The sequence below is a fragment of the Panthera uncia genome, assembly GCF_023721935.1.
Source record: "Panthera uncia isolate 11264 chromosome B3 unlocalized genomic scaffold, Puncia_PCG_1.0 HiC_scaffold_1, whole genome shotgun sequence".
Lineage (NCBI taxonomy): Eukaryota > Metazoa > Chordata > Mammalia > Carnivora > Felidae > Panthera > Panthera uncia.
In genome coordinates, this window is record NW_026057582.1 from 104,633,896 (window position 1) to 104,644,031 (window position 10,136).

Consider the following 10,136-nt stretch of genomic DNA (forward strand, 5'->3'; position numbering starts at 1 on the left):
GTGAGGATCCAGTTAAAAACCGTGGATGTGTGGGTGTGTAAATGCTCCATGAGTATTGCTGCTCCACAGTGGGGGAGTCAGAAAGGTAAAGAATTATGACTGAAATCTATTCATTGTCATAACAAAGATGCATACTAACTACTAAGGGGACCAGGCAGGACTTTTGCTAAGTGAGGGCTGGGGGAATAAGGGGTTGTCAGGAAAGCTTCACAGAGGAGATGCCCTGTGACCTGGGCTTCAAATGCAAAGGAGCAGAAGCAGGAAAGTACGGTGTGTAGTCAGGGAGATGGATGGTGACTTGGTGAAGTGTGCAGGCTCTTGTCCCAGGCAGCCTGGGTCTAAACCTGGGCTCTTAAACCCCTACTAGCTGTGTGACCTGGGTGAGTCATTTGACCTCTCCTGTGAACTGTCAGACCTTGAATCCTGTGTCTCAGTTTCCTCAAACATACAATTTGGATAGTATTAGTAGCCTCTTCACGAGATCCCTGTGAAGGTTAATCAGGTTAAACAAACACGGTGTTAGAGCAGTAGGAGGGTATTAAGTGCTCTTGTGTTAGTAGGAGTGCCACAACTGTTGTCCTCGTTAGCTGCAGGGAGTTCCATGTGGCTGGAGGCTAGAGTATGGGGGAGGGGTCTCCAGAAGGAACAGGAGTGAGAAGGTAACATCAGTCTATGAAGGCCTTGACCCACCTTGCGGATTCAGGGCTTTGTTCTATAGGCAATAGAGAGCCACTGACAGTACCCTCCGGGGGCCATCCCCACAGCCTGCTACCTGCACAATCCAGAGGACACCCCTCAGCAGCCTGTGGCCTCCTCTGACCTTCTTTTCTACTCCTGATCCACACTTGTTATCCCAGAGCCAGAGCTCAGCCCTCCTTCCCACGATTACTGTCCCCATCACTCCTGTTCTCAAATCCCACCTGTGAGCCACAGCCCTTGCCAATAGTCCAGAACACAGGGAGCAGCAAAAGAACAGTTAGCTAAGCCAGGCCCCTTTTATGGGTTCAGTCTGGGAAAGTGGGAGACATCCTTCCTGGCTCTGAGCTGGACCTTGGCCTCCCCCTGGAGCAAGATCTCTTCCAGAACCCACGCCCTCTCAGTGCTACCTGCCCAGATAGGGCCCCTGTGTGTCCTGCCCACTTTGTCCACTCTTTAATCCCTCAAACGACCTCCCGTATGTCCCATTTCACTTTTCAAGCTACTCTGAAAAATAAACCTGCTCCAACAAGTTAACAGGAGTCTTCCTCTTATGACCAAAACCTGTCTGCATTTTAGCAGGGCCTTTGAGGAATGAGCCATATAAGTAGAGTTGCCCAATAAAATACAGCCTGCTCAGTTAAACGTGAATTTCAGATAAACAACAAAATCAATTTTTTTAGTATAAGTATAACCTGTACAATACTGAAGGCATAATTGCACTTTCAAAATTATCTGTTACTTATCTGAAATTCAAATGTAACTAGGTGGCTTATCCTTACACTTCCCTTAACAAGACCCTTCTGCATCTGGTCTGGCTGGCCTCTCTGCCTAACACCTCTCACCACAAACTTCACACCTGCTGCCCCCATGCTGTTCATCAACTGCCCTATGTCTTTCCTCTATGCTTCTGCAGCTGCCTAGTGTGACATTTCACATCTTCAAGGCCAGCTCAAAGTCACCTCCCCTGTCCCTGACCACCCATGACTTCTGTGCTCCCCACCGCTCCATGCAGAATCCCATGCTGGTACTTGATTCTCTGGGGCCACCTCAAATCTGGTTGGGACAAACACTTCCTGAGGGCCAGCCACATCTTATGTATCCTGTTGGACCCCCTGCAACTGGCCTAGAAGCTGGCATGAAGTTCAGAACAAGAGAGTAACTGCTGCTAGGTATTAAGGTCTTATCATGAACCAGGCACTGGGCTAGATGCTGTGCATGCATTATCTCATTTTATCCTCACAACAGCCTGCTTTTTTTTTTTTTTAAGTTTATCTATTTATTTTGAGAGAGACAGAGAAAGTGAGCGGGGGAGGCAGAGAAAGAGAGGGAGACAGAGGATCCGAAGCAGGCTCCATGCTCACAGCAGAGAGCCCGATGCAGGGCTTGAACTCGCCAACTGCGAGATCATGACCCGAGCCGAGGTTGGACACTCAACTGAGCCACCCAGGTGCCCCAATTCTTTATATCACGACAGCCTGTTTTAAAGGAGGGAGGAAACAGGTTTGGAGAACGTAAGCACCATACTCAGGGCTGCACAGCTATTCATTCAACGGCAGGGCAGAGACATGAAGCCAGGCAGGCTGACTCCAGAGCCTGTTCTCTGGGAGTCTCTCCTACCAAATCAATGGAGAAATAAATGTATGTATGTATTTTAAAGATTTTAAGTAATCTCTATACCCAGCATGGGGCTCAAACCCACAACACTGAGATCAAGAGTCACATGCTCCACTGACTGGGCCGGCCAGGGGCCCTTCAATGGAGAAATTTATAACGGACTATTTTAGCCCAAAGGAGCAATTCCAGCAGAACTTTAAGAGGCTGCTTGGGAAGCTAATACAACCAAGAGAGCTACTGGCTGAGCCTAAGCCCTGTCAAAGGGACGGAGAAAGGTGTATGTAACCTGTAGAACGGAGCAGGGTCAGGAGGTGGAAAACCCTCCATGCAGACAAGAGTGACAAACCACAGTGCTTGACAGCAGAAGGCACTTACCAAAAACTTGACTGCGGAGAATGAGAGTTCAGGAGGAAGGAAGGCATTTCTGGGGGTTTAGGGGAGAAGGCAGAGGGGAGGGTTTACGGAGTGGCTGGGATGGGAGTGGTGGGGAGGATTCCGAGAGACAGAGCAGAGGGCACTCCCAGTGATACAAAGCATGGTAGACAGGCAAAAGGTAGTCCCAGACTTAAAAGCACCCAGAGCCAGAGGGATGATGCAAATGAGTATGGGGGGAGTCTAGGAAACAGAGGTGAGGACAGTGTTGAACTGGAACCCCTGGCTTAACAAGGGGCGCAGCCACCAACACCCAGCTGCAGCTGGGTTCTGCCGAAGGGTGACTTCTATCCAGGCTATGGAGCCTCAGATGTTTTTCTTTTAAAAAGAAATCACCAGACTCCTGCTTGTTCTTTTCTTTTTTTTTTTTTTAATTTCCCAATTTCTAAAAGGTCAGAAGAACAAATAAAGCCTGTCATCCCACAGACCACACTTTTGCAGCCTCTGCTGTGAGAAATAAAGAAGTATTTAGTTGGAGCAGGGGCTGAGGAGCCTGGGCAGGGCTTGAACAGTGGGCCGTGCTGGGTGGTGGCAGGGGTTTGAGAAAGGAAGTGTCTCAGGAAACAGGTGGTTTGGGTTACAGAGAGGACAAGGGCAGGGAACCAGGAGGAGATGAGTGGAGGAAAGGGAGGGCCAATGACCCTGGAAAGAGACAACTCATGTCTTTGCTTTGAGTGAGGAAGTGACAGGGCAGCCCAGTGGGCACTCTGCAACCAGATCATAATCTCCTGATGAGGAGGCCTAAGAATGTGTTTACAGAAGCTGCCGTAGGTGATTCTTATCACTAGGAAAAGGTGGGGATACTCAGGTTTAGTTATTAAGCAGAAGGGCTGACAGTAGGAAAGAAAAACATCTGGAAAAAAAAAAAAAGATCCTTGTCTAGGAAGATGCCAGAGGTCATAATTACTAGATGTGGGTGGAGGTGCTAAAAGGGAATGAACCAAGAATCTTGTTAAAATGTAGGTATTGATTGGGTAGGTCTGGGGTGGGGCCCAACATTCTGCACTTCTAACTAGCTTCCAAATGATGCCGATGCTGCTGGTACTCAAGCACACAATGGGTGGCAAGGGTCTGGAATTGATACAAAGGAGCCATTCCTCCTGACCTCCTACCCTCAGAAAGGGTCTTCAGGCTAATGGTGAACCAGGGCATGATATTTACCGGGGGAAAAACAAAACAAAAACCAGTTGTGACACCAATGACAAGATTCTATGTCAAGTGACTCAGGAACATGAACTGTGCCCAGGATAGCTCAACCTGAAGTTTGGGAGCCAATGGTCATGGCTACAGGACATCCCAAGAATCTTAGAAATGCTCTGACCTGATAAGAGCTTAGCCAACCCTTTTCCCAAGGAACAAAGTCAGAAACCCTCAGCTGGAGGCAATCAGCACATACCTAATTTGATTCCCCAAATATCTGATAAGCAGCTCTCAGGCCAGGCCCTGGGAATACAAAGAACTCCCGGTGCAAAATCAAAGAGCTGACTCAGAATAGAAATGTCCTGGAGCACCTGGGTGGCTGAAGGGCATGATCTCACAGACTGTGGGTTCGAGCCCAGGTTTGTGGGTGCAAGCCCTGTGTCAGGCTCTGTACTGACAGCTCAGGGCCTGGAGCCTGCTTTGGATTCTTGTGTGTGTGTGTGTGTGTGTGTGTGTCTCTCTCTCTCTCTCTCTCTCTCAAAAATAAATAAACATTAAAAAAAAAAAAAAAAAAAAAGAATAGAAATGTCCTCCAAATAAGGCATGAGAGGTAAGAGACAATTTGGGTGCTGTGATGAAATAAGGCCAGAGCCATTCCTAAAGCCAAAGCTTGGTTCAGCAAGGGATGTTCCCAGGAAAGCAACAGCCAATAAAGTAATTCAGCCAGAGTCCTAAATTTTGGAAACTGCAACACATGTGTGATAGGTGTGTAATGACACTTCATAGTGCTGAGAAAATGAATTAAAAGTGGCTGAAAATGATACAATGAAAATGAAATGAAATGAAAGTGTCCCCAAGTGCTTCAGCTAACAATAAGAGACTTTTTAACAGCTCCCTACCTTCCTTCTTCAGCTAACCACAATATAATCCAGAAGGACAACTCTGGACCTGATTCCATTTTCTTTAAAAACTAACCTTTGAGGGGTGCCTGGCTGGCTCAGTAGGTCGGTGGAGCCTGTGGCTCTTGGTCTCGGGATCGTGAGTTCCAGCCCCATGTTGGGGGGGGGGGGGGGTAGAGTCTACTTAATAATTTTAAAAAGCTAATCTTTGGATCAGATACAGGTCCAGATGCCAAGTTCTCTGCATCTTTCCTGTAATTCATGTAACACGTGGCAAAACGAAACCTAAAGTATACTTATTTAAGAATGTGTGCATGCCCCCAGCCATCGACATGCCAGGCCCTGCCTGGTGAGTGGCTTTCTCCTGAGAAACTGCTCATTAAAACCATGCCTACAGACAGCCAAGAAGCTGTTCAGCCTGGGCTAGTTTCCCTAACAATGGTGCCCATATAAGGAATATGGCGACAGAACAAGGTGGTAAGAATCTGTCCATGTTTCTCCAGTGGCCCTCAAGAGAAAGGGTGCACTGTCTAGAGGTGGCACAGTGCGCCCCATGGCTGGACAGTCTGTCACTATAAAGGAGTGGCTATTTGGGGCTACCTGAATTGCCAATGCTCTCCCAAGGGACTTACAGGTATGAGAGGAAGGAAGGAAGTGCCTTAAACTGAGAGCACAGATACCTATGGGGAGGGATGTGAAATCGGGTGGGCTCTATCAGGGGCACTTTTCCTTTATTGGTATCGTTTGTATTTTTTTTTTTAATTTTTTTTTTAATGTTTTATTTATTTTTGAGACAGGGAGAGACAGAGCATGAACAGGGGAGGGTCAGAGAGAGGGAGACATAGAATCTGAAACAGGCTCCAGGCTCTGAGCTGTCAGCACAGAGCACGACGCGGGGCTCGAACTCACGGACCGCGAGATCATGACCTGAGCCGAAGTCGGCCGCCCAACCGACTGAGCCACCCAGGCGCCCCTCGTTTGTATTTTTTATAACAAAAATATATCCAACCACTATTTGCAAAATTAAATTTTATGGGCCCCTGGCTGGCTCAAAGAGTACAACTCTTGATCTCAGGGCCATGAGTTTGAATCCCACAGTGGGTGTAGAAATCACATAAGTAGGGGTACCTGGGTAGCTCACTTGGTTAAGAGTCCAACTTCGGCTCAGGTCGTGATCTCACATCCACGAGTTCAAGCTGCACATGGGGCTCTGTGCTGACAGCTCAGAGCCTGGAGCCTGCTTCGGATTCTGTGTCTCCCTCTTTCTCTGCCCCTCCCCTGCTTGCACTCTGTCTCTCGCTTTCACTCTCTCAAAAATAAATAAACATGAAAAAAAACTTTAAAAAAACATAAATAAATGAATACTCTTTAAACAAATTTTTATAGAGTGTGAAGAAGTCCAAACAATTACAAAGCTCCCTTTGCATTCATCCCATATTCATCAAACAAACCTTATTCTTTTTGCCAAGAAGACAGGAAAAGAGCACACTGAACATTCTAGTCCACTTGGATGTTTCTTGGTAAAAATTAACAAGGTGCATTGTGGGGTACCATCTCTAGTGAGTTTGGTCCCTCTGACCCCAATCTCTCCTCCTCTGTCTACCCATCCTGAACAGATCCTCCTCTCACCCTGCCACCCCAGGGGTCTTTCAGAAATGCATCCTGGATCTCACCAATACCCTCCCCTGTCCAAGAATAAAATCAACACATCTTGGTAAGACATGCTCAGTCCTCTTTACTCCAGTCTACCTCATCTCTTTGTGTTCCCCCACAAGAACCACACTAAAGTACAGACTTGTCCTTCTCGATGAGCACCTGGCTTTCTGCCCATCCTGATACTCCTTCTAGAATACCCCTTTCCTCTTCTCTGCTCCTTCGATTCCTCCATGTCCCTAGGGACTCATCATGCCATCAGCCACTGCCTCTACTTAATGCTGCCTGACTCCAGTCCACTATCAAGGACTGGGATTCTGGCTCTGGACTCCCATATTATATATATAGAGCTTACCCACAGTACAGCTGAACACCTTGTTAACCTCTCCTTGAGTCTTTAATTCTGCATCCTTAGCACCTGGCCCACAGAAGGCATATCATCTACTGACAAAAGCGAAGGAAGTTCCATCCTCAAGGCTCTGGTATCAGAAACTCACAAAATTGAACATCTGAATTTTCAGAATAAACCATGGGGGAAGTCAGTTGGCTTATCTTTCTCCAAACTCCTGCTCCCTGTACTCTGAAATACCTGTGCACTGTGGTGTCCTTAACACATCCCCAGCCTGGGCTGCAATGGACAAGAGGCTGGGTCTTTGTCCCTAGACCTCCTGGGAGTGATAGCAAAGAGGGAACCCAACACTGACCACCTCATCAGAGAAAATTCTAAACATCTGTTGATTCTAAACATCTCCCTTAATCTTTAACATAGTTCATAACATTCATTGACTTTTAAAAAGTTTGTTTATTTTTGAGTGTGTGAGAGTGGGAGAGGGGCAGGGGGCAAGGGGGACAGAGGATCTGAAGTTGGCTCACTGACAGCAGAGAGCCTGATGCAGGGCTCAAGCTGACAAACCGTGAGATCATGACCTAAGCAGAAGTCGGATGCTTAACCAACTGAGCCACTGAGGCACCCCCAATGATTTCTTTTTAATGTTTAACTAATTTTGATTTCTGGGAGAAATCCACTCTGTTAATGAAGAATTCTTTTTATACACTGCTAGATTCAGGATCATAATACTTTATAGAGGATTTCTACATTTATACTCCTGAGTGACATTGGCCTATAATTTTCTTTTCTTGTATTTATCAGATTTAAATCAAGGTTATACTAGCTTCTTTTTCAATACTCTGGAAGAATTTTACACAAAGTTAAACTGGAAACACTTAGTCCCTCATTGCTTGGTAGAATGCACCAAGGAAACCAGCTAGGCCTGGAGTTTTCTTTAAGGGAAAATCTTTACTAATTCAATGTCTTTAATGATTATAGGTTATTTTGATTTTCTCTTTCTTATAGAATCAATTTTGGTAAATTACATTTTTCTAGGTAATTCCAAATATTTGAATTACAAAGACAATTGATATCTGGAATGCTGACCTTTAGGTGAACTCTGTAAGAAATTAAGTGCCTTATGATTCATAGGAGAATAACAGCTTACATGTGTACTGTATGTTACAGTTTATAAAAGTACTGCCCATATATAACCTCATTTGAAGTCTGGGTATCTTTAGTGATTTTTGGTATCTTATTATTGGCAAAGGGATGGGTAAGTTCTGATTTAGCAGAACCAGCTGATTCAGATCAACACCCTACTGTTGGCCATGCTAGGAAATTTTGTGGAGGCCTATGCAACTACTGAATTCTTCACTTCACTCCTGGGAGTCACTTGTCATGAACACGGCAGACACCAAGTGTGTTGATATTAGAGTATGGGTGAGTATTCTGAGTTCATGGAAACCTTCCCTAAGGCCTGGCTAGGAACGTTAAGTCTGGGGGCTGGTATGTTTACTAATACGGGTCCCCAGGCCACGTGGCCTGGGATGCAGAGGACAGCACGGGAAGGGGTGGAGGGAAGCACACTCACCAGGGCCTCAAAGTCCTTGCAGTCGTGGCGGGCATAGGACGTAGGGAAGGGCCGCAGCACTGAGTCGCGCTTGTAGCTCTGCAGCGCCGAGGCGAAGAGGCTGCAACGGAGGTCAGCGGCCAGCATGTCGCGGCCCACCGCCTCCCTGACGGCCGCCCAGCCTGCTGGCTGCATCCGGGTGGCGGCGCGTTGCCGGGGGAGACGCGCGGGTCACGGGCTAGGGCCGAGCCTGCGGTCAGCGCGGAGCTGGGCCCAGGGACAATGGGCCAGAGGAGACCAGGGTTCCCAGGCCCGGGGTGGAGCTAGGCCGAGGGAAGAGCGACCGGGGTAAGAACGTGCTGACGAGTGTCTTCGGCGGGGGGCCGGGCCGGTATGCTCGCTGCCCGAGGAGACCCACCAGTCGAGTAGAGGCACCCGGCTGGGCCCGCAGGTCAGCCTAGGGGGTTGGGCCTGGGGATAATGGGGCCCGGAGGGGGGGGTGTCCCAGGCCTGGGGGAGGGGCTATGACATGGGATGAGACGACAACGGCGGGAACGTGCTGACACGTGTCCTCTGCAGGAGCCTGGGGCGGGGGGAGGGAGGACACCCCCAGGGGGAAGCCGAGGAAGACCCCCCCTCCCCCCTCCGCTCCGGGCGAAGCTGCGGTGCCGCCCGTGCCTTCCTGTTCCGCCTCCAGTACGGCGCCTCCGAAGCTCCGGCGCTCGCCCGGCTGCCCCCGGCGCCGCCTGCGTTCCGCCTGCCGTGCACGTCCGCTCGTGGTGCCCGGCCTGCGGGATGGACTCCGGGGCAGACGCCCGGCTGCGCGCCCTGGCCTACAACCCCTAGCTGCCACGCTCCCCACGCTGCTCCGCGCTCCTCCCAGCCCAGCCGAAGGCCCGCCCCTTCCCGCGCCCTCCTCCTCGCGGGTGCCGGGTGTGTCGCCCCGCGGGACCCGAAGGGTCCCCAGACGGAAGGTGTGCGGCCCCGGTGGAGTCGCCTACGCCCCTGCGTGCTATCCTCACAGAAGCCCTTGCTGGGGACTAGCCCGGGCGCCCTTTGACCCGCCCTTGGATTTACCTTTGTTCAAGCTTCGTGGACTGAGCCTGTTTGTCTCGCCTGGGGAATTGCTAACGACCTAGGCCTCCTGAATCGTTTCCCTCCAAAACTGGCAGCGCCATTTAACACCCAGAGCTACTACGTCTTAAAGTGCTGCACTGCTTACCCACAGCCAGATGGGGGTGAATCTGGAATTCACATCCAAGTCTGAAAACCAAAAGACCTTTCCTCGGCTTTTCAACCTCCAGAATTCACTGCATTGCTTGTCTCTGGCCTCTCCCATAAGGTGTGGCAAGATTTTCCTTTGGGGTCTTGTCAGAAAGACAGCCTGGCAAAGAAAGTAATGGGGGAAGCCAGAGGGGAAATTGACCTAACTGCAGGAGGGAAGGGACTAGATTCCCAATTCACAACCCCAATAGAGAAAACCCCAGTTTGGCCTCATGGTCACATGGAAATCTAAGCACAAGTAATTGCTAATTCCTAGACCACGAAGCCGGTCTCGGTACCATGCCCCCAACTCCCATACGCCAGCATCCTCTGAGAGAAGCGCTTCCCCTCCTTCCCTGTCCAGGATGAGCAGGACTCTGGGTTCAGGGAAGAGGTGGTCCATGACTTTGCACTGTATCTATGACTTCGGGAGGAAGAACAATACCGGACTCCCAGACACCACATGGCTTCCCAGGTCAGGCAATGAGCGCTGGCTGCTCCCAGGAGTCCATATCAAACCTCTGGTTGCTGCGAA

At 49.3% G+C, this 10,136-nt stretch overlaps 1 protein-coding gene across 3 annotated transcripts in view; it reads right to left on the reverse strand.

The window, feature by feature from the left end:
- The window catches only part of PARP16 (poly(ADP-ribose) polymerase family member 16), a 20,749-nt gene extending 11,385 nt beyond the window's left edge, over window positions 1-9,364 (reverse strand). For all 3 annotated transcript variants that reach the window (XM_049611781.1, XM_049611780.1, XM_049611779.1), the window contains exon 1: window positions 8,360-9,364. In XM_049611781.1, the coding sequence (XP_049467738.1) occupies window positions 8,360-8,533 (174 nt within the window). In that variant the 5' untranslated portion in view covers window positions 8,534-9,364. The remainder of the gene's footprint in view (window positions 1-8,359) is intronic.
- Between the last annotated feature and the right edge of the window lie 772 nt (window positions 9,365-10,136).